Source organism: Saccostrea cucullata, unplaced genomic scaffold, assembly GCF_032062105.1.
Source record: "Saccostrea cucullata isolate Sc308-1 unplaced genomic scaffold, CSIRO_AGI_Scuc_v1 ctg96, whole genome shotgun sequence".
Lineage (NCBI taxonomy): Eukaryota > Metazoa > Mollusca > Bivalvia > Ostreida > Ostreidae > Saccostrea > Saccostrea cuccullata.
The window spans coordinates 187,261-213,739 of NW_026928943.1; the positions used below are offsets into that span (position 1 = coordinate 187,261).

General features: G+C 34.6%; 1 protein-coding gene across 1 annotated transcript in view; it reads left to right on the forward strand.

Annotated features, from left to right (window-relative positions):
• The first annotated feature begins 321 nt into the window (after positions 1-321).
• The window catches only part of LOC134279332 (pleckstrin homology domain-containing family G member 7-like), a 29,231-nt gene continuing 3,073 nt past the window's right edge, over positions 322-26,479 (forward strand). The window contains exons 1-8 of the mRNA XM_062761703.1: positions 322-361; positions 20,993-21,674; positions 22,579-22,703; positions 22,806-22,843; positions 23,241-23,333; positions 23,431-23,504; positions 24,087-24,208; positions 24,345-24,385. Of these exons, the coding sequence (XP_062617687.1) occupies positions 322-361; positions 20,993-21,674; positions 22,579-22,703; positions 22,806-22,843; positions 23,241-23,333; positions 23,431-23,504; positions 24,087-24,208; positions 24,345-24,385 (1,215 nt within the window). The remainder of the gene's footprint in view (positions 362-20,992; positions 21,675-22,578; positions 22,704-22,805; positions 22,844-23,240; positions 23,334-23,430; positions 23,505-24,086; positions 24,209-24,344; positions 24,386-26,479) is intronic.

Below are 26,479 nucleotides of genomic sequence, written 5' to 3' on the forward strand. Positions count from 1 at the left end.
TATTCCCCCACAAGTGTCCCCTTATCGTCCATGTCACCTCAAGTACGTATAAAATCATTCCAGCGATTGTCCTTAGTCCTTCTGTAAATTAGCCCTCATAAACAGGACTATATTCCACCATCACAGTCGGCAGTGGACATACAAATAAACATGGTAATCGACCGAGGTAATTAGGCCCTGTGATCCAGTGTACAATCTATAACTCGTCATAATATAAAGATATCTATTTTAAATAGCACCCAGAGTTTCAATAGTTGAAATGGTTTTATCTTCTCTATTGTGAGTGAGAGTGGGTCTAATATTGTGAATTAGAGATCTGAGATGGGACAAAATGAGAGTCAATTTTCTGAAGAGGAAGAGGGTGAGTAGTGTTTATAAGTGAAGAAATTAAGCGGGAAAGTTTGAATAATTTTTCCAGGAAAAAAACAATTTTATGGATAAGATTTGTTAATTGTGAAATGTGAAGCGTATATTTTAAAACTTTTTATTTTGTTATATTCATTGTTTTGTTCGAATGGAAACAATGATATTGTTAGTAAGAAATCAATTTTAGTGTGTTTATATATAGGGCTTTTGTCAAAAAGGGTGTTCTATTAAAATAATATCAAAATTGAAAATGTGAAAGAATTTGGGTATTAAGAGATAATATTTTCATGTAGACCTATGCTTATTTTGTAAAGCCAACCAAGAGAGCAATTAATGGTTTATTAATAGAATCAAAGTACTCAGAAGTACTGAAAGGCGGGCTCATTTACAGGGTAATGAACAAAGACCACGATGACAGTTTAAAATCAAGCTGATTCAGCCATTGAAAAGATGATTATATATATCTATGCCATATATAGCATTAAAAAGCTTTAAAATTTATTAAAATGTAGCTAGAATTTAACAGCATAAAATATTTGTCACATGTATCATTTCGGGGTTTTACATACCAACAAAAGTAAATAAACACTGATGCAGCAAGATTTTTTAAGGTCACACAATTATGCACAGATGGGTCCTCAGCGGGGAGTTTTGCATCAAAGCGTACATCAAGTCATGAATGATGTTTCCCGCATTTGTATTAGCCTGATAGTACACCCTTTATTTATAGAATATGACGCAGACAGGGATACCTGTGGAATACCTTTCGCATATTTTAACCAAATAATTAATCAGCGAAAACGATAGAAAGTATTTTATTATAATTATTTTTTGACAATTTCAGATAACTATGAAAGTTTAATTCAGTGTTTGTATTGCCTCAAAGGTGATTGCGCAGACGTACTATATTCTAACTCGTAAATTTAATTTGGCGGTGAAGAAGCAGCATTTTCTGTTGCTCACCGTCGCAATAGCCGGGCATTTCTCTACGAGAAATGAGCCCGGCTAAAAATGAGACATTTAAATCACCAATCGATTGTCAGTTACTTGAATCAATTTTGACTATATAATGTGAAAGGGGGTATTCTTGACGTCATTTAACGTACACATTACATTTATGTTTAAAACACATTTTCCATACATCTTCTTATATATGGTGAACGGGAGACTGGGCGATTGTATATATACTGTACATGTATATAAATGTATGACATGAATGATCTTTTTCTTCTTCAGAAAACCAAATTGTTTGAGCATTGTTTAACTTTTATGTTCTGTGTATTAGATCTTATTTGTAAAAATCTTACTCTTGGTGGATTTTTTGAAAATTTGAAAAACAAAATGGATTGAAATTTTACTTCGTGTAGAGAGCATGGGACACACACAGAGAGACAGCTTTTGATAAATGAACTGTGCCAAAAATAGTCCTCAACATTGTTGTTATGTGAGCTTGCACTCTGTTCCCCCACACAAACGTGAAGCGTACTTATTTTTATTTTATATTCCCTTAATCAAAAATTACCAGTTCTTTTAATGAACCTCCATACTTCTATTCTTTTTTTCTTTATGATTAAGCTACTTTTTATTATTGTATTCACCATGATAATTTTCACAGCTTTATACAAATATATTTACATCCAATGAATATTTTCTCCTTTATTTCTTAAGAAACCCCATTGTGTTCATCACTGCATAAACTACAGTAGGCATGTCGCCTGTACAGATTTCTTAATCAGTGGCTGTTCCATCAATGAAACGTATAAAGACGTTCGCATCATTAATACAATAATTAATGTTTTTAATCCTACTTTAATTGATTATTTAAACAGATATAAATATAAACAATAAAATGTCTTTCTTTGTTTGTTATTACTGGAATGAACGGTCGCAGCTATTGCAGAAAAAATTTACATAACCCGCTTACGCGAGTTATGTATTTTTTCTGCAACAGCTGCTTCCGTTCATTACAGTAATAACAAACAAAGAAAGCATTTTATTGTTTAAGAACTGCTTTGTAAACTCTAAATTCTATTTCAAGGGTTGCAAAGTTACAACTCAATCAATATTTACATGTATATATCATTGGCAAGTGAATTGACCTTGAAGATTTGACCTTGAGTCAAGACAATGACCACCTGAAGTTCATTATCAAGGATTAACCCAAACTCACTCCAACTACCTTATCGTCCATTGACCTTGACTTTAATAAATTTACTTGAGTAACTTATATCACGGACGACAACATACTAAAGTTTCAGACTATTTCATTCTTGAATAATCAAAAGTTATGACCTACATGTACATGTAGCTTTATAGCATAATTTTATGTAATAGACATACATGTATGACAGGCAGAAAGACAGACAGTCAAACAAACATGAAACTCCAGCAAGCATGTATGTTAACAGAGATTTAATGAAGAAAAACAAACTATAGAATTTAACTGCCTACAATTCAACGCGAAAGAACGAGGGGTGTGTAGCAACCTCTAATGATAAAACGCCGCTTAATGATACAAATAGCATTAAGCGTTGCAATTGCAACGCTTAATGCCATAAATTATTGCATTAATAGCTGACATTATCAACCGCTAATGCTAAATCGCCGCTTAATGACAGAATTATATCATTAAGCGTCACAAATGCAGTGCAACATCGACGCTTAATGAAACAAGGAAATATCGACATATTCGACGCTTAATGATACACACTGGTGTATTATTAAGCGTTGCAGTTGCAACCCTTAATGATATAAATTTAGAAATCGCTTGAAATATCTAAGAGAAACACACATCCACTTTTCCTGAACAATGAGATATCACTTGTCAAAATATTTATAAATGCCCTAGTGCTATATAAATAGTAACTAGATGCTGTCATGAGACAGTAATACCCGCACTATGGTGTTTGCCTCTAAATACACACTCCTTCATATTGGACTTTCCAAGGAAGAAGTCAAAATAATTCTATAATTATCACCGTACATGTATTCGTCAAATTGAACATAAAATTTTCAGGTGACTATATGATCTATGAGCCTCATATATGTATTTTGAATACTTAATTCATTACCAGTCTGAAATAACAGATTTTAATTAATGATTGAAGTAAATTACTTAATTAGATTCAGATAAATATTTTGCCCATAATTTGGAACTTTTTAAATTTACTTTCTCAACGACATAAAATATTATTTTAGTACAAAGCGTTTTTGATGAATTTATCAAAATGTGCAAACTGATTTTAGTACTTGGTCGGGAAAAAAACCCATTGAAAATACAATCCGATTAATTTGTCAATGCCTCTCTCTCTCCCTCTCTCTCTCTTCCCATCCACCCACACACACACTCTCACTCTCACATTTTTTAAAAATAGACCTAGATGGGAAAGTTATGTTAAAACATAGTTTATTATGATAGTTTGAAATTTGTTCTTGTACTAAACAGTTTTACGTGTGAACATCTTATTTTCTACATTCACATTGGGTTTGCGTCACCCATTATCATATTTATAGATATCACCTCTCGGCACACCTCGGCCGATTTATACTGGCAACGGAATCAGCAAAGGTTTGTCGAATGAGATTATTTAGCACATGTATGCTGACGATGCAGTGTGGTCAGTTAAAATCATTTGTGTTTTAATTGGATTATATGGATTATATTTCATGAATTCGTTGTCACGACCTATGACATTCGGTAAGTACAAGATTTAGTATAGATTGCATAAAAATAAATAAATGCAAATGGTTAGGTTGAAGTTCAAAAAGGGTCAAAGATCATCGCATGCCACAGTCGACAAATTTCACATTGTCAAGTTATCTCCCGTTGCGGACATTCAATATTATACAGGCGCAGATCCAGAATTTTTTTTTCTTCAGAAAGGGGGGGGGGGGGGGGGGGGTGTCACACCTCAGTCAAAAAAATCAGCCCAAGATTTCCTGAGAAGCAAATAAAATATAATAATAAAAACAATGATGGTGGAGTTCCTGTTTTCTAAGGGGGAGGATGTCCAAAGTCATTTTTATTCTTTACAGTACATAGTCTTATTATACCCGCACTTTCGAAAGAAAGTTCGGGTATATTGTTGTTACTCATGTCCGTCCGTCCGTCCGTCCGTCCGTCCGTCCGTCCGTCCGTCCGTCTGTCACACTTTTCTTCCCTGAACTCCTCCTACATTTTTCACAGTAGCTTAATCATCCTTTGGGAGATGGTTGGGGGTGTCATGTAGATGTGCAGTAAGGTTTCGGAATTTTGATTTTGCCCCGGGGGATCAAATGGGGGTCGAAAAATGACGTTTTTTATACAAAAAGCCCCTTCTTCCCTGAACTCCTCCTACATTTTTCACAGTAGCTTAATCATCCTTTGGGAGATGGTTGGGGGTGTCATGTAGATGTGCAGTAAGGTTTCGGAATTTTGATTTTGCCCCGGGGGATCAAATGGGGGTCGAAAAATGACGTTTTTTATACAAAAAGCCCCTTCTTCCCTGAACTCCTTCTACATTTTACTCAGCAGCCTAATCATCTTTTGAGAGATGGTTGGTGGTGTCATGTAGATGTGCAGTAAGGTTTCGGAATTTTGATTTTGCCCCGGGGGATCAAATGGGGGTCGAAAAATGACGTTTTTTATACAAAAAGCCCCTTCTTCCCTGAACTCCTCCTACATTTTACTCAGCAGCCTTATCATCTTTTGAGAGATGGTTGGTGGTGTCATGTAGATGTGCAGTAGGGTTTCGGAATTTTGATTTTGCCCCAGGGGATCAAATGGGGGTCGAAAAATGACGTTTTTTATACAAAAAGCCCCTTCTTCCCTGAACTCCTTCTATATTTTTCTCAGCAGCCTAATCATCTTTTGAGAGATGGTTGGTGGTGTCATGTAGATGTGCAGTAAGGTTTCGGAATTTTGATTTTGCCCCGGGGGATCAAATGGGGGTCGAAAAATGACGTTTTTTATACAAAAAGCCCCTTCTTCCCTGAACTCCTTCTACATTTTACTCAGAAGCCTTATCATCTTTTAAGAGATGGTTGGTGGTGTCATGTAGATGTGCAGTAAGGTTTCGGAATTTTCATTTTGCCCGGGGGGTGGGGGGGATGGGGATCAAATTGAGGTAGAATTTTTATATATATATATTTTTTTTTTTTACATATATTTGACATGTTTAATCACCCTGCTTTCAAGAACTTCCCTAATATCTTATGCTGCAATAGCTTTAAACCATGATCATTTAGAAAATGATTGGTTTGTTTTGTGTATGTGTAAAATGGTTTCAAAATTTGAATTTTCATATGGATGGCAAAAAGGGGCTGGAAAAATATGGCACCTCCCTAACCCTGGTGGTCATGATTTGTACAAACTTGAATCTACACCTCTTGAGAATATTTCCATATTAATCATGCTCTTGGTGTTCCTGAAAAGAAGAACTTTAAAGATGTGTTTCCTTTTATTCCTAAATAAAACTTTGATCCCTAATTGTGGCCTGACCCTAACCTGAGGTGATGATTTGAAAAACTAGAAATATGTCTATAGGACATGAAAGTCCCGCCAGATGTGTATTACTAATGGTACATTAAACAAGAGGCCCATGGGCCACATCGCTCACCTGAGTACTGAAGCTAAGAAAAAGTAGAAATTGCTTTATTATTGAAAAGTTAAAATCCAAAAGTAATCCCATGATCAATCATGGATTTGCTTTTCTTCAAAGAATTTTCCCATATATTTCTATGTAAAACTTTGGTCGGCCATTTTGGCCCCGCCCTACCCACTGGGGTCATGATTTGTACAAATTTGAATCTACACTACCTGAAGATGCTTCCATATAAATATGATGAATTATGGATTTGTCATTCTTGAGAAGAAGATTTTTAAAGAATTTTCCCATAAATTTCTATGTAAAACTTTGGTCGGCCTTTTTGGCCCCGCCCTACCCCCAGGGTCATGATTTGAACAAACTTGAATCTTCACTACCTGAGGATGCTTCCATATAAATTTGATGAATTATGGCTTTGTCATTCTTGAGAAGAAGATTTTTAAAGAATTTTCCTATATATTTCTATGTAAAACTTTGGTCAGCCATTTTGGCCCTGCCCTACCCCCGGGGGTCATGATTTGAACAAACTTGAATCTACACTATCTGAGGATGTTACTCCATAAGTTTCATCTTTCCTGGCACAGTGGTTCTTGAGAAGAAGATTTTTAAAGAATTTTCCAATATATTTCTATATAAAACTTTGGTCGGCCATTTTGGCCCTGCCCTACCCCCGGGGGTCATGATTTGAACACATTTGAATATTCACTACCTGAGGATGTTAACCCATAAGTTTCATCTTTCCTGGCACAGTGGTTCTTGAGAAGAAGATTTTTAAAACATGCCACCAAATTTTCATTAATTCCCAATTATCTCCCCTTGAATGAGGGCATGGCCCTTCATTTGAAAAAACTTGAATCCCCTTCACCCAAGGATGCTTTGTGGCAAGTTTGGTTGAAATGGCCCAGTGGTTCTTGAGAAGAAGTCGAAAATGTGAAAAGTTTACAGACAGCTAGACAGACAGACAGACAGACAGACGCCGGACAAAATATGATCAGAAAAGCTCACTTGAGCCTTCGGCTCAGGTGAGCTAAAAACTAAAAACTAAAATTTGTATTTGTGTATAAAGTTTGATGAAAATATCTTAAATAGTTTTTTTTTTCAGAATTGAAACTAAAATATAAATAAATTGGATATAGATAATAAATTCTCATCAAATTATGTATAAGTGCATGTTAAACATAAAAATGTCTTAAATTATTTCTTAAAAACTAAGCAAAATACATATTAAAGAGGAGGGAGGTCAAGGTCACAGGAATGTGCAAGATAAAGTTTTTGATGCAGCTGAATAGCTCTCACTAATACATATTAGCTTATTATGTTTGATAAAAATATCTTGAATGATTTAATGAAACTGAGCTTAACACTTTGTTTTAAGAAAAGAGAAGTCAAAGGAAAGGTTGTGGTCAAAATGTTGTTCTAGCTGAAAAGCTTACATCAGTGTGAATTTACTATTATCATATGAATTTTGATAAAAATATAATTAATGGTTTATTTGAAACTTAGATAAACACATATTTTAAAAAGTGAGGTCAAGGTCAAAAGAAAATTCAAGGTCAAAATAAGTTAATGCAATAATCTCATCAGTATGTATTAGCATATGAAGTTTGATTATATCTTGAACTGTTTATTCAAAACTGATCTAGTCTAAGACAGTGAGGTCAAGATCACAGGAAATGTCAAGGTAAAAAAGAGTGAAGCATTGTAAAGCTTTAATTGCTTACATCAGTATGTATCATCATGTGAAGTTTCATTACACAACTTGAATCATTATGGTTTCTCTAAAATAAAGCTAAACACTAATTTTAAGAAAAGTTAAGTAAAGGTCAAAGGAAAGTAAAGGTAAACAAGATGTGTTTGTGAAACACTATGCGCCCGGCGGAAACAAAGTTCAAAATCTATTTTTAGCATATTGGTCACAGTCAAGGTCACAAGGTCACTGACCGTGGTGTCATTTGAAAGAACTTAATCAGTGGAGTATGCATCCCAAATATGAAGTCCCTATCTACTATGGTTTAAAAGTTATGGCCAAAAGTGTAAAAAGCTATTTTTAGCATATAGGTCACAGTCAAGGTCATTGACCATGGTGTCATTTGAAAGAATTTAATCAGTGGAGTATGCATCCTAAATATGAAGTTCCTATCTCCTATGGTTAAAAAGTTATGGCAAAAAGTGTAAAAAGCTATTTTTAGCATATAGGTCACAGTCAAGGTCATTGACCATGGTGTCATTTGAAAGAATTTAATCAGTGGAGTATGCATCCTAAATATGAAGTTCATAACTCCTATGGTTAAAAAGTTATGGCAAAAAGTGTAAAAAGCTATTTTTAGCATCTAGGTCACGGTCAAGGTCACGTCATTGACCATGGTGTCATTTGAAAGAACTTAATCAGTGAAGTAAGCATCTCAAATATGAGGTTCTTATCTCCTATGGTTCAAAAGTTATGGCAAAAAGTGTAAAAAGCTATTTTTAGCATATAGGTCACAGTCAAGGTCACAAGATCATTGACCTTGTTGTCAACTGAAAGGGCTTTATTAGAGGAGTATGCATACCAAATATCAAGTCCCTATCTCCTATGGTTAAAAAGTTATGACAAACAGTCGAAAAAGCTATTTTTAGCATATAGGTCACAGTCGAGGTCACAAGGTCATTGACCTTGATGTCATTTGAAAGGACTTTAATAGTGGAGTATGCATACCAAATATGAAGTCTCTATCTCTTATTGTTCAAAAGTTATGGCCAAGGTTAAAGTTAACAACAGACAAACAGACAAACAGATAAACAGACAAACAGACAAACAGACAGACAAAAACAATATATGCCCGGGATCTATCGATCCGGGCGCATAAAAAATATTGCCACAGTTGGATAGTTTACATCAGTATATGCATCAGCATATGAACTTTGATAAAATATCTAGAAAGTAATTTCTTTGAGCTCGATGGAAAGACAGATGGAAGGGTGGAGGACGGACATGACAAAAACTAATACATGTATTCCTAATCATGGCGTAGCATAAAAAACTTGAATATACATTATATGAGGATGTTTCCATATCAAGATTATACATGCAAATTCAAAGAATTGTGGTCCTTTGCTTTCTGTGTTTTAGTGAATGGGATGCCATAGTTTATGGCAGATTGTGTATCAAATATGCATCCCTATCATATGTCACTTTATGAAAATTAGGTCAAAGGGGGGAAATCATCGCATGCTCGAAATATTTTGTTGCAGGTAAAGTACATGTCAAATATGAAAGACCCATCTCTTTTCAATCAAAAGTTATATATAAATATATAAATATATAATATAATATTTTTGAAAAGTAGGTTAAACTTCTAGGTCAAGATCAGAAAGTCAAAAGTCATGATATATTTAGAAAAGTCTTTTCACATGTAATATACATGTATAATTTAAATGCCATATCTTTTCTCTTTCAAAATGATTAATTTAAAATGTTATTTTTTGGAAAGTAGGTAAAATTTTGAGGTCAAGGTCTCACTTGGGTTAAAAAATCATAGTACATTTAGAAAATTTTGTGGTAATGTACATGTAAAATATGAAAGCCCTATCTCATATTATTCAAAAGTTATGATCAAGGTTAAATTTATTGTGACAGATGCACATACTGTCAAAGATGGCCAGACTGACAGACAAATAAGATTTAATGTTCCCTCCCTTTCCCCCAAAACGGGGGACAATAATGCCCTAGCTTGCTGTTCTTGAGAAGAAGATTTATGATGGAAAAAATCCCCTGCATATTTCTTAACGCAAATCAATATTGTGTTTTTATGTCATTTAATTGTTTGTTTGTTGTTAAACATCCCTCTCAGGAATTTTTCACTCAAATGGAGACACCCCCACTTGAAAAATAATGAGGACAAGTCGGATTTGAGGTCAACATTCATTTTAGGAGTTTTCAACCATTAAGACGTTAAGAGACAGGAACTCAATCCTTCCCCTCACCCCATCCCAGACCCCTGTTTATATTCATGACAAGTATGCAAACTACTGCTTGTTTTACATTTTAAAAAAATATGTTAATAGCCTATATACAAATACTTTAATGTGGTCCATCTCTTTGAATGATTTTCATTCCTAATTCTAGGAGGATAGGTTGATGAATGAAATGTCAAGCAATCTTATCATTGATGCACTTTTATTTCATTTAATGCAGTCATATTGTGAACATTTCCAGTTAGAATCATTAGGAGAGTGGGGATGACCTCCAGGGGGTTCAAAACCTTTATACCATTAAATTTACATAACATAATAACACAAAAAGCGCAAAATTATGTATGGTCAAATGGAAAAAGTTTCCCACTATTTAGGAGTCACATAATCATTTGCACATTGTTTACAGGGACTGGAAGTGTATCTTGAGACCCCCCCCCCCCCGAATTTGCAGGACTATAATATAAAAAAGACTTTGGATGCCCTCCACCCTAGAAAACAGACACCACCATAACTTCTCCTTTTATTTGCTTCTCAGGAAATTCTGGTCTGGAAGTCCCCCCTCCCTCTCAGAAAAAAATTCTGTATTTTGTAACTGAATGTAACGTCGATAATGGGCGATAACTCTGTAGGCTGTGAAATTCGTCTTATTGCAGCATCGGATGACCTTTGATCCTTTAAACTTTAACCTAACCAGTTGCATTTCAGACTATTTTACCCAAATCTATACCAAAACGTGTACTTACCGACTGCCATAGCTCCAACTTCATGAAATATAATCCAATTAAACACAAAATAATTCCAACTGACATACATGCAATGATGTGTACACAACACTAGGCCTAGTACTGCACGTGCAGTGCTATCTAAAAATGATAATGGTAAAACTAGTACTTAAGTTAGGTACGTGACGCAAGCCCAATGTGATGCAGGTCTTCAGATACATTTACAGTATAAGAACAAATTTAAAATTATTATTTACAAAAGGTGTTTTATCTTAACTTTGCCATCTAGGCCTATTTCCAAAAACAGGAAAATAGGGTGTGTTTGCGTGTGTGTGTGTTGATGGGAGAAGGGTGGGGGTTGACTAAATTGATTGGGTATACATGGTATATGGCAGCTTTCAAGGTGTTTCTGCCTAATCAAGTATAAAAAAGTTTGTACATTTTGGAAAAAATCATCAAAAACGCTTTAAACTAATTTGAATAATATTTGTTGTTGATCTATATGAGAAAATAGATTTAAAAAGTTCCAATTATGGGCCAAAAATGTTACCCCCCCCCCCCCCCTTGTTTCAAACCTAATTTACATCATTAATTGAATTCTGTTGTTTAATTTCAGACTGGTAATGAATTATGAATATGAAATACATGTACCTATAAGATCGAGGCCCATGGGTCACATGTTCACTTGAGAATATTATGCTCAATTTGATAAAAACATGGAGGCCCTATTATGTAAATTATTAAATTATATTGACTTTTTCTTTGGTAAAGCCTAATTTTAGAGGAGTGTGCATTTAGAGGCAAACACCTTAGTGCGGGTATTACTGTCTCATGACAGCATCTAGTTTAAATAACTGCTAATTCTAGGGGGGGGGGGTGTCTAATCTCCCTAGCCACTGACTCCCTGTGCCTGAAATGACAATTGATCTTATGACTCCATAATAGTAGAAAATTTTTTCATTTGACTATATATACATATTTTGTTTCCTATGTTTATGTATGTTTGTCTGTCCACAGAAACTTTAACCTTGCCCATAAGTTTTAAGTGGATTGGGCTATACACATGGCTTCAATATTTCATAGGTAAATTTCTTTTGGCAAAACCTTTTAATGGGTACCACCAATTTTGACCTCTTGATCTCTTGACCTTGGAGTTTGACCCACTTTTACAAGAAAAATACCTTAAACTTGGCCTAAGTTTTGAACAGGTGGTGCTAGGACTTTCATGCTCTAACATGTGTAATCATTGTGAACTTTCAACAGGTATAATTATTTTTGACCTAGACCTTAGAGTTGAACCCAATTTAACTTTAACCTTGGCAATAACTTTTGAACAGGTGAGGAAGTTCTAGGGATTTCTCTCTTTTTTCACGTGTGTATTCCTTGTGACAAGACTTTCCCTTTGATACCAACAAACCTGACCCTTTGACCTTGACCTTGGAGTTTGACTTACATTTGAGAAAGTTCAACCTTTGCCAAAAGCTGCCATAACAGTTGCTGTCACAACAAACAAACAAATTACTAAAAAACCACAGTATACATGTACATATTTTATATTCAACAGATATACATCTGGTCATATCTCTAGTTCTCCCTTGAATGAGACATGGTGATATAAATTTTAAAAAATAATTATGATAAGAGTTGAAAAGGTTGTGCATATTAAAATATACTAAGCTCTGCGGATGAATTAGATATACCAGTTTAGCTTTATTTTGCTACCCAAAGCACCTTGATTAACTATTTATAAGCATACTGTTTTCTGAAATGTATTGATTTGTGTTGTCCATCTGTTTGTCTGCAAACTTTTCACATTAACTTCTTAAGAACCACTGGGCCAATTTCAACCAATTTACATTTAAATATGCAGGGGACTTTTTCCAACATAAATCTTCTTCTCAAGAACAGCAAAGACATTTATTGTCCCCCATTTTCGCTAAAGGTAGGGTACATTAAATCTTATTTGTTTGTCAATCTGCCCATCTGTCACAATAAATTTAACCTTGGTCATCATGGTCATATATTTTGAATGAGAAGAGACAGGACTTTTATATTAAACATGGGTATTAGTATCAAATGGGACAATACCATTCTAAATACACTATGATTTTTATTACCCATGACCTTGAAGTTTGACCTAATTTCATAAACAAATTAATTGCTTTGAATTGATCATTTAGAAAGATAAATGAAAGGGCATTCATATTACCTGTGATAAGACCTTTCCAAATGTATCATGACTTTTTGACTCTGTGACCTTGACCTTGAAGTTTAACTTAGTTTTCATTAATGTTGTATTTCCTTTTCATTGAGAAGGGATTCGACTTTCACATTTCAAGTGAACATTACCCATAACAAGATGTTTCCCAATATGCTATGATTTTTTACCCCTTGACCTTGATGTTTTAACAAAATTTCAAAAGAGTGAACTCTCCCAAAAGAGGATAAGACCACAGTTTAAAACGAAAAAGGAGTTTAGGGAAGACTGGGCTTTTTCCATAAAAAACGTCATTTTTCGACCCTCATTTGACCCCCCCGGGCAAAATCAAAATTCTGATACCTAACTGCACATCTACACGACCCCACAAACCGTGTCCCAAAAGATGATTAGGCTGCTGAATAAAATGTAAGAGGAGTTCAGGGAAGATGGGGCTTTTAGCATAAAAAACGTCATTTTTCGACCCCCATTTGACCCCCTGGGGCAAAAGCAAAATTCAGAAACCTTACTACACATCTGCATGACCCCACCAACCATCTCCCAAAAGATGATTAAGCTGCTGAGTAAAATGTAAGAGGAGTTCAGGGAAGAAGAGTCTTTTTGCATTAAAAAAGTCATTTTTCGACCCCCATTTGACCCCCCAGGGCAAAATCAAAATTCCAAAACATTACTGCACATCTACCTGACACCACCAACCATCTCCCAAAAGATGATTAGGCTCCTGAGTAAAATGTAAGAGGAGTTCAGGGAAGACGGGGCTTTTTGCATAAAAAACATCATTTTTCGACCCCAATTTGATCCCCCGGGGCAAAATCAAAATTCCAAAACCTTACTGCACGTCTACATGGCCCCACCAACCATCTTCCAAAAGATGATTAGGCTGCTGAGTAAAATGTAAGAGGAGTTCAGGGAAGACGGAGCTTTTTGCTTAAAAAACGTCATTTTTCGACCCTCATTTGACCCCCCGGGGCAAAATCAACGTTCCGAAACCTTAATGCACATCTACATGACACCACCAACCATCTCCCAAAAGATGATTAGGCTACTGTGTAAAATGTAAGAGGAGTTCAGGGAAGACGGGGCTTTTTGCATAAAAAAACATCATTTTTCGACCCCCATTTGACCCCCGGGGCAAAATCAAAATTCCAAAACCTTACTTCAAATCTACATGACCCCACCAACCATCTTCCAAAAGATGATTAGGCTGCTGAGTAAAATGTAAGAGGAGTTCAGAGAAGACGGGGCTTTTAGCATAAAAAACATCATTTTTCGACCCCCATTTGACCCCCCAGGGCAAAATCAAAATTCCAAAACCTTACTGAACATCTACATGACCCCACCAACCATCTCCCAAAAGATGATTAGGCTGCTGAGTAAAATGTTAGAGGAGTTCAGGGAAAACGGGGCTTTTTGAATAAAAAACGTTATTTTTCGACCCCCATTTGACCCCCCGGGGCAAAATCTAAATTCAGAAACCTTACTGCACATCTACCTGACACCACCAACAATCTCCCAAAAGATGATTAGGCTACTGTGTAAAATGTAGGAAAAGTTCAGGGAAGACGGGGCTTTTTGCATAAAAAACATCATTTTTTGACCCCCATTTGACCCCCTGGGGCAAAATCAAAATTCTGAAACCTTACTGCACATTTACATGACACCACCAACCATCTCCCAAAAGGTGATTAGGCTGCTGAGTAAAATGTAAGAGGAGTTCAGAGAAGACGGGGCTTTTAGCATAAAAAACGTCATTTTTAGACCCCCATTTGACCCCCCGGGGCAAAATCTAAATTCAGAAACCTTACTGCACATCTACCTGACACCACCAACCATCCCCCAAAAGATGATTAGGCTGCTGAGTAAAATGTAGAAGGAGTTCAGGGAAGACGGGACTTTTTGCACAAAAAACGTCATTTTTCGACCCCCATTTGACCCCCCGGGGCAAAATCTAAATTCCAAAACTTTACTGCACATCTACTCGACACCACCAACCACCTCCCAAAAGATGATTAGGCTACTGTGTAAAATGTAGGAGGAGTTCAGGGAAGAAAAGTGTGACAGACGGACGGACGGACGGACATGAGTAACAACAATATACCCGAACTTTCTTTAGAAAGTACGGGTATAATTATTGAAGTTTTACTTTGTTTTCTATCTAGTCAAGGGAACGTCTTAAACCCCGGATGTTTAAGAGATAGCTGGAAGAAAGAGATACAAACAAAGTGATAAATAAATTGATATTCAAATCCTTTAAAATAACCATTTTTTTAAAACTGAAAATACAGAGGCAAACAAGCAATTAAATTCCTTTTAAATTTATACAATGATTTGAATAGTCAACGTGAAATATTTATATGTTTTAGATTTGATACAGCTTAACACATATCACTATTAACGTTTCAGATATACATATCGAGATTTTCAGTATTGCTGCGCTCCAAATTCCGAAAAAGAGAGACATAAATATTGACAACTTATTTTTAAGGATATATAACAAAGAATACAAGTACATGTAATACAAAGAATAATATATATTGTGTTGAGAAAAAGGTTCATTTATGCTTTAATAGGGAGCCGTGTTACTTGAATACATCATTGTTGCATGATTATTTGAGAATCAATTTTGAATTCTAGTATTTATCAAATTACAATATACATATTGACTGAGGTTGAAGAGGTGTTTTTTTTTTAATTCTAAATATTTCATTTGTAGTATATTTCTTTTTCTTTCGATAAATAAGACTAAGTTTACATCTTACTAATATTAAAATGAAATAGATTTAAATGAATATAGTTCTTTTTTTGGTAAAAGAGAGACCCTCTCTGTTAGTACTAGTATTCATCAGAAGTATTTCGTTCACTGCGAATGGGTATTGAATCAAGGTCGCATGAAAGGTCCGACTATACTTTACTTACATTGATTAATACTTTAACGAGCTACAAAATATTCCCGTCTCATGCAACTACGGCCAGATTGGGAGAGGATCGTACATTTTGACAGTGGTTAACGACGTTCCAAAGTTTTCACTTTCGCAAGTTTTAACTTTGCTTCTCTAATTAATTATATTAAACTATAGTAAACTATGTAGTTTTCTAAAGTATTTTTTTGTTATGGACATGTCCGCAATCTAACATCAGCCGTGAGTGAAAAAAACTGTCGAATTTCAGACTTATTAGCTCACCTGTGCCAAAGGCTCAAGTAAGCTTTTCTGATCAAAATTTGTCCGTTGTCTGTCGTTGTCGTCGTCGTCGTTGTTGTCGTTGTAAACTTTTCAAATTTTCATCTTCTTCTCAAGAACCACTGGGCCAATTTCAACCAAATTTGCTACAAAGTATTCTTGGGTAAAGAGGATTTAAGTTTGTACAAATAAAGGGCCATGCCTTTTTCCAAGGGGAGATAATCATGAATTAGAGAAAAAATAATGGCATTTTAAAAAAAATCTTCTTCTCAAGAACCACTAGGCCAGGAAAGATGTACTTCATGTGGAATCATCCTCAGGTAGTGAAGATTCAAGTTTGTTCAAATCATGACCCCCGGGGGTATGGTGGGACCAAAATTGCCGATTAAAGTTTTACATAGGAATATATATAGGAAAAATCTTTAAAAATCTTCTTCTCAAGAACCACTTGGCCAGGAAAGATGTACTTCATGTGGAATCATCCTCAGGTGGTGTCGATTCAAATTTGTTCAAATCATGATCCCCGGGGGAAGGGTGGGGCCAAATGGCAGATAAAAGTTTTACATACGAATATATAGGGAAACCTTTCAAAATCTTCAAATACTTCAAAGCTATGCGTAATGATATTTATAGGGAATCATCCTCAGGTAGTGTAGATTCTAGTTTGTTCAAATCATGATCCCCTGGGGGGTTAAAATTCAAGCCCCCTTTTCCACCCCCCACCCCAGTAAACTTTCAGTTCTGATTTGATATGTAGTTTTTCCTAGCCAATTGCTCAGGTGAGCGATGTAGCCCCTGGGCCTATAGTATTAAGCAGAACTGACTAACAGGCGAGTATAAATGGTACATGTATACCGAAATAGATCATTCTTTGCTGACAATTGCAGTGGAGACTTAAATCTTTCTAGTTAGGAATAGAATTAACAACTTTTAAATAATATATAACATTATTGTTTCTAATTATTCCAAAAAGTAATGAAGTACAATGCTTTGATATGCTTGGACTCTTGGTATTTAAGGCATGGCATTCTTGGTGCTACTTCGATTCCATATGGTCACTAGATCATCTGATTCTATACATAAAAAGTATCACAAATACAAGGAAAGAAAGAAACACAGAAGTCTTTCTTTCTGTGTGCTGTCTAGTTGGCCAAAATAAGCACGAGCTAGAGTATTTATTGCAATGACATTAAATTAATTTTATTTTTATCGTTATAAAAAGCAATACTTTGATTGGAAATAGCTACTTTAAGACCCTGAGTAGCACATGTAATTTAGATGATAAAAAGAAACTTATTATAGAACATTGAATTTAGTTATAAATTTTACGCAATCAAAGACTAGACGAAATTTTCAAATGTAAGTTAAATTAATAATAAGGGACTAAAGTTTCAAAATATTTCAAATAAATAAGATTTTTCACACATACTAGAACTATGTTTGCTTTTAAATGCTTCAAATCCAAGTACAGATTTGAGCCGTAAAAGTACCTTTATGTGCCAACTTTACTATATGTGAAAATTGGAAAATTTTAAATACATGTATATGTATATAAAAATAACTAATAAATACTAAAAATTTAAGAAAAATAGAGGATATTTGGATTAGCATATATCCATTTTATTTAAATTATCCATGTCAATTTGGTAATAGGCCCTATATGGTAGTATCTTTTTGTGCAAAAATAAAAAAAAATTATTTTTTTGAACTACCATTAGGGATCGCATTATTGGAAACAGTAATTTTTAGCTTTACTGGTCAGAGATTAGAAGAGCTTATGCAATAGTAATGCGTCCGTCCGTCTAGCTGTCCGTCTGTCTGTAAACATTTTTTTTTAAACGCTACTCCTCGTACAGTTTTGGTCTGATTTCAATATAACTTTGCACACAAATATACTACATTAAAAACATAGGATATTTCATCGGTTTTTGATTTCGATGAACAGTGTTGCCATGTTTACTAAAAATAGAATTTTCTGTGATTTTTTTTAAAAATACTACTTGTCCTATAATTTTTGTCTGATTTCAAAATGCTACTCCTCCTACAGTTTTGGTCCGATTTCAATATAACTTGGCACACAAGTAGACTAAACTAAGATACATAAAATAGTGCATCAGTTTTTGATTTTGATGAACAAGGTTGCCATTATTAGTAAAAATAGAAATTTCTGTGAAATTCCTTTGAAACGCTACTCCTTCTACAGTTTTGGTCTGATGGTAATGACTTCTTTTCTCATCCTTTGTTATAAGTACAAACCAGTAGAGCTACAGTCTTGACAGAGATTTCTGGTTTAATGTTAAGGTCAGACGACACGTTCCTCAAAAATATATAATTTTTCTTAAGAGATTGTCATTTTTTTTTTCAACGACGAAAGTTCGTTAATGAAAACGGTGTTGTCATTCAGCCTTCAATGTCTTATTCAAATTCGGACTATATAGTAAAACAATTATGAACTCTTTTGGTGTTGAATATGGTTTGTTATTCACCAGAAAAATATCCATATTGTCAATAATTGTATAATGTTCTATATATTTTACGATGAGTATTAAGGTAAGTCACTCGTCAAATTTGTTAAATCAAGGATTTGCTGGAAAGTATCTTAATGATCAATGGTACAATAAAGTTGACCTTTTTGCACTTAAATTTAACTCTTTGATTTATTACTTTATCTCTAATTTTATTTTATCAGATGTTACTACGTTAATAAATTAAATCTTATTTTACATAAATACATACGTTTGAATAATATTTATCATTGAACAAATCTTGCAAATTAATGCGCGTTTATTATTAAGTGACCTTTTTGCACTTAAAAATAACATATTTTGGGTATTAAAAAACTAAATAGGCAATAAAATATTTTCTAATATCAAGCTTTTTTAGAGTTAAGTGCTGATCAGTCACAAGTATCGAGTAGTTTAAGATTGTGAAAGAAAAAATTGGGGTCAGTGATGTTAATTTTGAAATATTGGTTAAGATATGTGATTTTCAGGTAAAAAATGGTGTAAATTTTACCTTAACTTCTTTTATATATCTTCATTTCTTGGCAAAGTTTGTCGAGGGAAGATGTAAAACTTGTTCTAAAAATATAAATTAAGACCTATATTAAATATTCCTGCAAAATCATAACGAAAAATATTCTCAGAGTAAAAGTATGTCAGGCTAAAGTTTCAAGACATTAAATTTAATAGATGTGCAGATTTGCAGAAATTTCTGCTGAATATCCTTCCACCCCAAGAAATAGTCCCTCATAAATCTTGCTTCTTTGCAGATTTTTAAGCAGTTTTTTCGATGAATGTTAAAAAATTTACATTGTTGAATATAAATATTTTATAAAAATTGAATTGTAATAAATATTTTTTTAAGTAAGAGGTTCTGCGTGAATTTTTCTAAAAAACTGACGAGTGACTTACCTTAAAATCACTGTATCAAATTAAAAGGAATTTAATTGCTTGTTTGCTTCTGTATTTTCAGTAAAAAAAATGGATCTTTTAAAAGGATTTGAATATCATTTTATTTATCCCTTTGTTTGTATCTCTTTTTTTCTAGCTCTCCGACTATCTGTCTCTTAAACATCCGGGGCTAAACGACGTTCCCTTGACTAGGTAGAAAACACAGTAAAACTTCAATAATTACCATTTATATAGCACAAGGGCATATATAAATATTTTGACAAGTGATATCTCATTGTTCAGAAAAGGTGGATGTGTGTTTCTCTTAGATATAACAAGCGATTTCTAAATTTTATATCATTAAGGGTTGCAACTGCAACGCTTAATGATACACTAGTGTGTATCATTAAGCGTCGAATATGTCGATATTTGCTTGTTTCATTAAGCGTTGGTGTTGCACTGCATTTGTGACGCTTAATGATATAATTATGTCATTAAGCGGCGATTTAGCATTAGAGGTTGATGATGTCAGCTATTAATGCAATAATTTATGGCATTAAGCGTTGCAATTGCAACGCTTAATGCTATTTGTATCATTAAGCGGCGTTTTATCATTAGAGGTTGCTACAGGGGTGTCTTTATTGTAAAACAATAGCGAAATCATCAAAGCATGTCAGATACTGGGGTATTTGTAGGATTTCTATCACCGTTCTCATACACCAAGGTCAACCTTGACTGAAAATACAAAGAAATTATTATCACCACATTCTTAGAGATCTAGAACCAAAATTCTGACAAATATGTGCACATTTTTGACTAGGTCATAAAAGAAGCACGAACTGTGATGGTTAAAGTGATATTTCTGACAAAAATAATTTAACGACCATAAAAAAAATCTGATACTAAAATGACAAGGCGGTTAGAGAACAGTAGCGGGTATCAAATTCTGTTGACTTTGTCATTGAAAAAAAAAAGATAATATATTGCTGTTAGGACAGCACTTCTCTCAATATGCTTGGTATTATGTAACGAGGAACAAGAAAGAGACATTCCTTTTTATGTCTTACGAAAGGTAAGTTCGAAACGGTTTCATTCTCATTTATATTCTATAAAGATGGTCGCTTGTTTTAATGCCTGAATATTTTATGAAATTTTTAAGATAATATTTCAAAATCTGTTATATATGGGGGTTGACATGATAATATTCGACACGCTTTTCAAAATCCAGTGATTGTTTGAATAGAGCCCAAAGGAAAGATACATGTATAATCTACATATTACATTGATGTGGGAAAAATGCTGGACTAATATTGAACGAAAGACCTAGTCTAATTTTGTCGATGAAAGGCTTATCTTAAAATCACAGAGTAAACCTGTTTTTATTCTAAGTGCATCACATGAACAGTGATAAACAAATACATTTACTTCCCAGAGCAATTTTCTTTTTGTTCATTGAAACAGAACAAATGTTGGCCAGGTAGTATTTTGTTGACCTTGAATACGGTATTAGATCAAATAAAATAACGATAAAAGGAAACAAATCTATATTCGGTTTCTCAAATTTCATACATTTCAGATAAGGGTCTGTCTTACGGTCGTCAATACAGGGCTAAGTCAACGTTTGTTACGTCTGAGGTTACAGCAGCATCCCCCAAAAGGAGGAACAAACGGCGGTCCCTCCCAACACACATCGCAGACATAGTCCATCTGGCAGCGAAGTCACCATCCCGACACAGAAAGGAACTGGGCGCAAGACGGCGATCTTCTGCTTCCGTGCTAGCACCACCTTCCGGTGGCTCCTTGACGTACTTATCTTCTATGTCCGAATGTGACGAAAATGATGCCAATTTGACGTTCCAATGTTCTTGTAGCTTTAACAGAGAACTGACTTTGGAGAATTCACATACCCACAGTCATCGAAAGTTTGGTTATTCCAATCCAGCGATGTCATATGAAGATTTTGACATTGTTGGTGAAAGTTCGGAACATAGGTTTCCATGGCAGCGGGATATATCGGTGCAGTGTTGTATTGAAGGCCACGGCGTGTTCAGGAGAAATTTATCAAGTAACTGTATCGAAAATTCCTCAGACTTGAATTCTTTCCTCTCCAGAAACAGGACATCTTCTCTAACTCGATTAGAGAGTCCATCTCAGACCCGTCCCCAAACCGCCAGCTCAACGTCCAGAGAGGAAACTGAGGAACCACAGTTAGGGATCATTGAGAATGCAATGCCATCAACAGCTAATAGCAGAGAAAGGTAAAAAATGAAACTGTGAAAAATTGTTAACGTGAAGATAACGAACTGTTATTATGCTCAAAAGTTTAAAAAATACAAATCAGGGGCGGGGCAAACCTCTTAAAACATCCGAGGTGGGATCAGGTGCCATGGAGGCGTTAGCATCCCCTTGTCGACCAAACGCATCCACCTTTCCAGGGTGGCACCAATGTAGACTACATGTACTCATTATTCAGTGACCGTTCATCATTGAAAATATTCATTGAAGTTTATTTATCCTACACTAATTTTCTTGTAATTAATTTTTTGTAAAAGTGGAGAGATACCTGTTGTTAATTTACATGGTAAAGTCCATATGTTCTAAGGGTACGTTCTAATTCTAGATAACACATTAGTGAAATTGTCGTTGCACTCAAATACTTCATTCGAACTTTTTAAAAAGGAAAAAACCTAACTAAAAATAAGGACAGAATACTTTCCTGAATACCTGCGCAGAGTAATGGGGGGATAATTGTATTGCTCCTGTCCATTATAAGATATGATCCATTATAAGATCACATATTTGGCTTTTTAAGAGTATCGGGAGTTGATTATAATGATGTTGATTGAGATGGATATAACGTAACATTTTATAAATTGTGGCATATTGACAGGGCCATTATGTGCATAAAGTGAACCCAGCTTTTCAAGTTAAGACACGCCTAGGCTTAAACTTTTAAATGCTGCAGTTATCACATCTTTATCTTTTTTTCTTATGCATAGCTCTTAACAGTTGCACATATAGGTACTTATACAAGTAGATGTTATTTTCCTTGTTGAATCAAGGAAGCCTATTCTTTAAACCATTAAAAGCTAAGATTAGTGCAGGGAAGCTATTTACGACAGACATATGAATGGTGCTATCAGCGATAGATCTTACTTGTAGGTGTATGGAGGCCCTGGGTATGATAAGTCCTCAGACTCACGCCCTTCGGTCCCCTCGGGTGTCACCCATCACCATCAATGACCGATCGGAGTCCCTCTTTGACTCGGACTCGGACCTTCAGCAAGGTAATCAAAAAGGTGTACCCCATACACCTTTCCTATAAAGTGTTTTTTTTTCAGTCAGAAGTAATTTTTAAGAACTAAATTTAACATATCTACTCATTTTAGATACTTTAGTGGACAAGAGAGGTTCACCGATAAAGAAGGTAGGTGAATTTTTTTTAGCAGAGTTTTAGGTGTGTCAGAAAACCTTATGGTATATATAACATATATTTTAAATTAAATAAGTTATTTACTAAATAATATTTAGGGATTACAATAACAGCATAACTAAAAGAGGGAAGATGACAGAGCACTGAAATAAACAAATTTCTTTATGGTTCCTTGTATCACATGTAATAGTTTCTGCGTGTACATGTACATGCACTGTTGTTGATTACTAGTTCGAGTTCCCCCTCCCCATTACCCGTCATATAATTGTAGGGGAGAGACGTACGCTATTCTCTTCTCGTCGAACCTAAGCCCGTCAATGTTTATCCGCTAAATAAAATTACAGGTGTGCAGTAACTTAACTTTTGAACGTAACCACCTTATAATTTGTAGTGGGAGACAGAGAGTATGAAGGCCTCAGACGACCACGAACCCTCTCCCTCCAACGTCAGACGAGGCAGGCGCGCGGCTGTCATTGATACAAAGGTAAACCCGACTGAAATATCACGGTTAACATACTGGTGTACTTATTTATTTTTAGAAAGTATATGTACATGGACAAGAACTTTTTTATTTCAAACAGAACATTGGAGATGTATCGCCAACCAATATCTCTCCTGTCTCGTCGCCATGTTCGTCTGAGGATGAGGCAGACAGGTAATAAAATGTTCTCTCTTTTTTTCCACTTCAGCAACCCCCCCCCCCTCAGATAGAGAAATATTTTCTTATATACTGAAGCTTATAAAATGTTGACCGTACCACACAGTCCATTAATTGTAGGTAACGTTTCTCTCTCAGGAAGATTTAGGCTTTGTGCATAAATTTATAAATCTAATAACAATTTAATTAAGTTGTGTTAGTTTATTGTTTTCGAAGTTATTTTATAGGTGCCGCAGCTGCAGTTACCACTGAGCGGCTAATAAAATCTGTAAAATAGATAATCTGCGAATACTTTTATTACGGAGACAAGAAATTGGAACAAACTCACGTGACTTGAATCCGCAGAAAAAAATGACATCATCAAACAGATAATGCCTGATAAATCTTTTCTGTTTTTTCTCTGATACTTAAGAATTTAAGATGGGACAACTGTTGAACAATAAATTTTAACAAGATATGTATATAGATCCCAACTACATCTAGACAATCCTTTCTTGTTTCTAGAAAAGCATTTTCCCAAAGCAATTTTTAAAAATGTGCTTACTATTATGGTGTTTTGCTGCATTTTTTTTCTTACAGTGATGTATCCGATCGTTTGGGTCCCCGCGGTTCGTTCGATGTTAGCGTTATTCCCAGTGATTTTCTCCCGTACGATCACAGCAACCTTCTGATGAAGAGAAACACTATAGCAGACTTTTCTGGTGAGTTTTAGTTTCACCAGTCGGTCACAACATGGTTCCGCAAATCCTGACGAATTAAAATACATGTATCTACGAAACGTACTGTATATGTAATTGAGTATAATATGTTAATAGAATGTAACTATTTTTTTTTCAGACCATCGAAAAGGGAAATCGTCATTTAATTTAATCAAAAAAGTAAGTTATATTTTAATTACACTGTAAAAAAAAACTAGTTAATGTCACGAAGAAAACTAGTAGATTCACTGTCTATACAATCACTACCTTAATAGTAGTTTTACCAGATATTGGTATATTTACTAGATAAGATAAGTAAATTTAGAATTGATGAGTAACTTTCACTAGGTATCTAAGTATTTATACGACCCCCGCTCCACAACTCACTATCTTAACCAGTAAACTGAAAGTTTACGAGGGCTGTTCAATAAATTATGTCCTCGGTGATCAGAAAGAAGCAAAAGACGCTTTTCAATGATTTAGTCCTAATAATTTAATTTAATATCCTCTTTCAATTAAAACCCATGTCGATAAAATTTTTTATCCAACTTCTGATTGTTTTTAGAACTCATTTTTGGTTATGACCCTTAGTATACTGGAAAATGGCAGATCTTATGATTTCCTTGACTAGTTTCTTCGTTCTGAAAGGTGTTTTTTCAAGTTTGGAAATTGAAACAAGTCAAAAGGCGAAAGATCTGGAAAATATTGTTAATGTGAAAAAAAAATCACTTTCTGTTCATGTCGTGCGGGTTTGGACGCTGTCATGAAGAAGTTTAATGTAGTGGATTCCTGATTCCGGTTCCTTCCTCTCATTAACCTTTCGATTTTTTTGCAAAAAGTTTGCTTTCTAGACTCTTCCAGATATTAAACTGCCTCCCGAATACGAATTTTAACAATTGCTTATAAATCTGTCTTTGTGCTTTTGCAATTCTTTGCTCTTCTCAGACCTTTGCCGTTTTTGTCAAGTGCATCTTATTGTAAATTTTGTTTCGTGGGTTTTAAGCAATAGATTAAAGTTTCATTATCTGTTTGGTTGGATAACTTCAATTTTTAATTTTTTAAAATAATTGTTTAGATATTCTTACACGCTGTCATTTTCACTCATTTTTCAAAACATAGGGTGACCTTTGAGTGCTAAGCATTTTTAATGTCAAATGTTTCTTTAAAACAGTGGGAACTACTCCCGAAATGATGTCTATCAAATTTGCTATGTGTCTTAAAGTCAATCATACATCATCAGTGATTATATGTTGAAAACTGGCAAACAGTACATGAGTTGTTATAATTTTTGTTGGCAAAGACGGTACCCATTTTTGATGTCCATTATATAATTTTTTTTTCATTTAAATCTGCTCCTGCTCATTTGTCTATAAAACAGACATTGGTTTCCTTAAATGTTACATATTTCAGTGAATATTTCTTTGGGATTCTTAACGAGTTTTACAGCAGCTTTCATGAAGCGTTTAATTTTACTCTAGTATACTGATTCTTTACCATTCATTTTACATGGAGTGTCTCGAATAGACCTTGTTTTCCAGCTTCTCACACTGAAACTATGTGATGAAAAGTGGTCACATTAATTGTTATAAATTCATTAAAGATTCAATAATGCGAAAAAGTCAAGCTTAATGTCATATGATATCTGTATTGTATGCCATACAGTTCAGGACATTATTTATTGAACAGCCCTCGTACTAATCACGACCAACGCTTTACGAAACACACTAATTAAATTCACTACGTTTTTCTTTCAGTGTACATATGGGCTTGACACGTGCTTTTTTATTTCAAAAATAAAGATAATACAACTGGTAGTACATGATTTATATATATCTTCCAAACTTGAAAGACCGGGGCGCAATACAAGGTCAAAGCTGTTTTGTTGTGTAGTTTTTCCCTTCTCAATTTTCCTGTGAAGAAGAAACTAGACCATGATTACTAGTAGTCAGACTGATGAGCAAGCATTTCATGATCATTGATGTTTTGTTCAAATCATTGTCCCTGGGGCTATATAATTAGATATAAGTTTTACATAAGAATTAAAATACTAAAAATGACAGGCCAACATGCAGTTCGTCGTTATCAATTTGGAAGTAGCATCCCTTTGCAAAGAACATTCAAGTTTACTAGTATTCAATGTTGTCCCAAGATCTATACAAGGAACATATTACATATATTTGGGTAACGTAGGTACGTTTTCCCAAACATTACTTTCGAAAGTGTTCATTGAAAGGCTGGCCCCTATAAACCTTTTGATGCAGTATAGTGAAATAA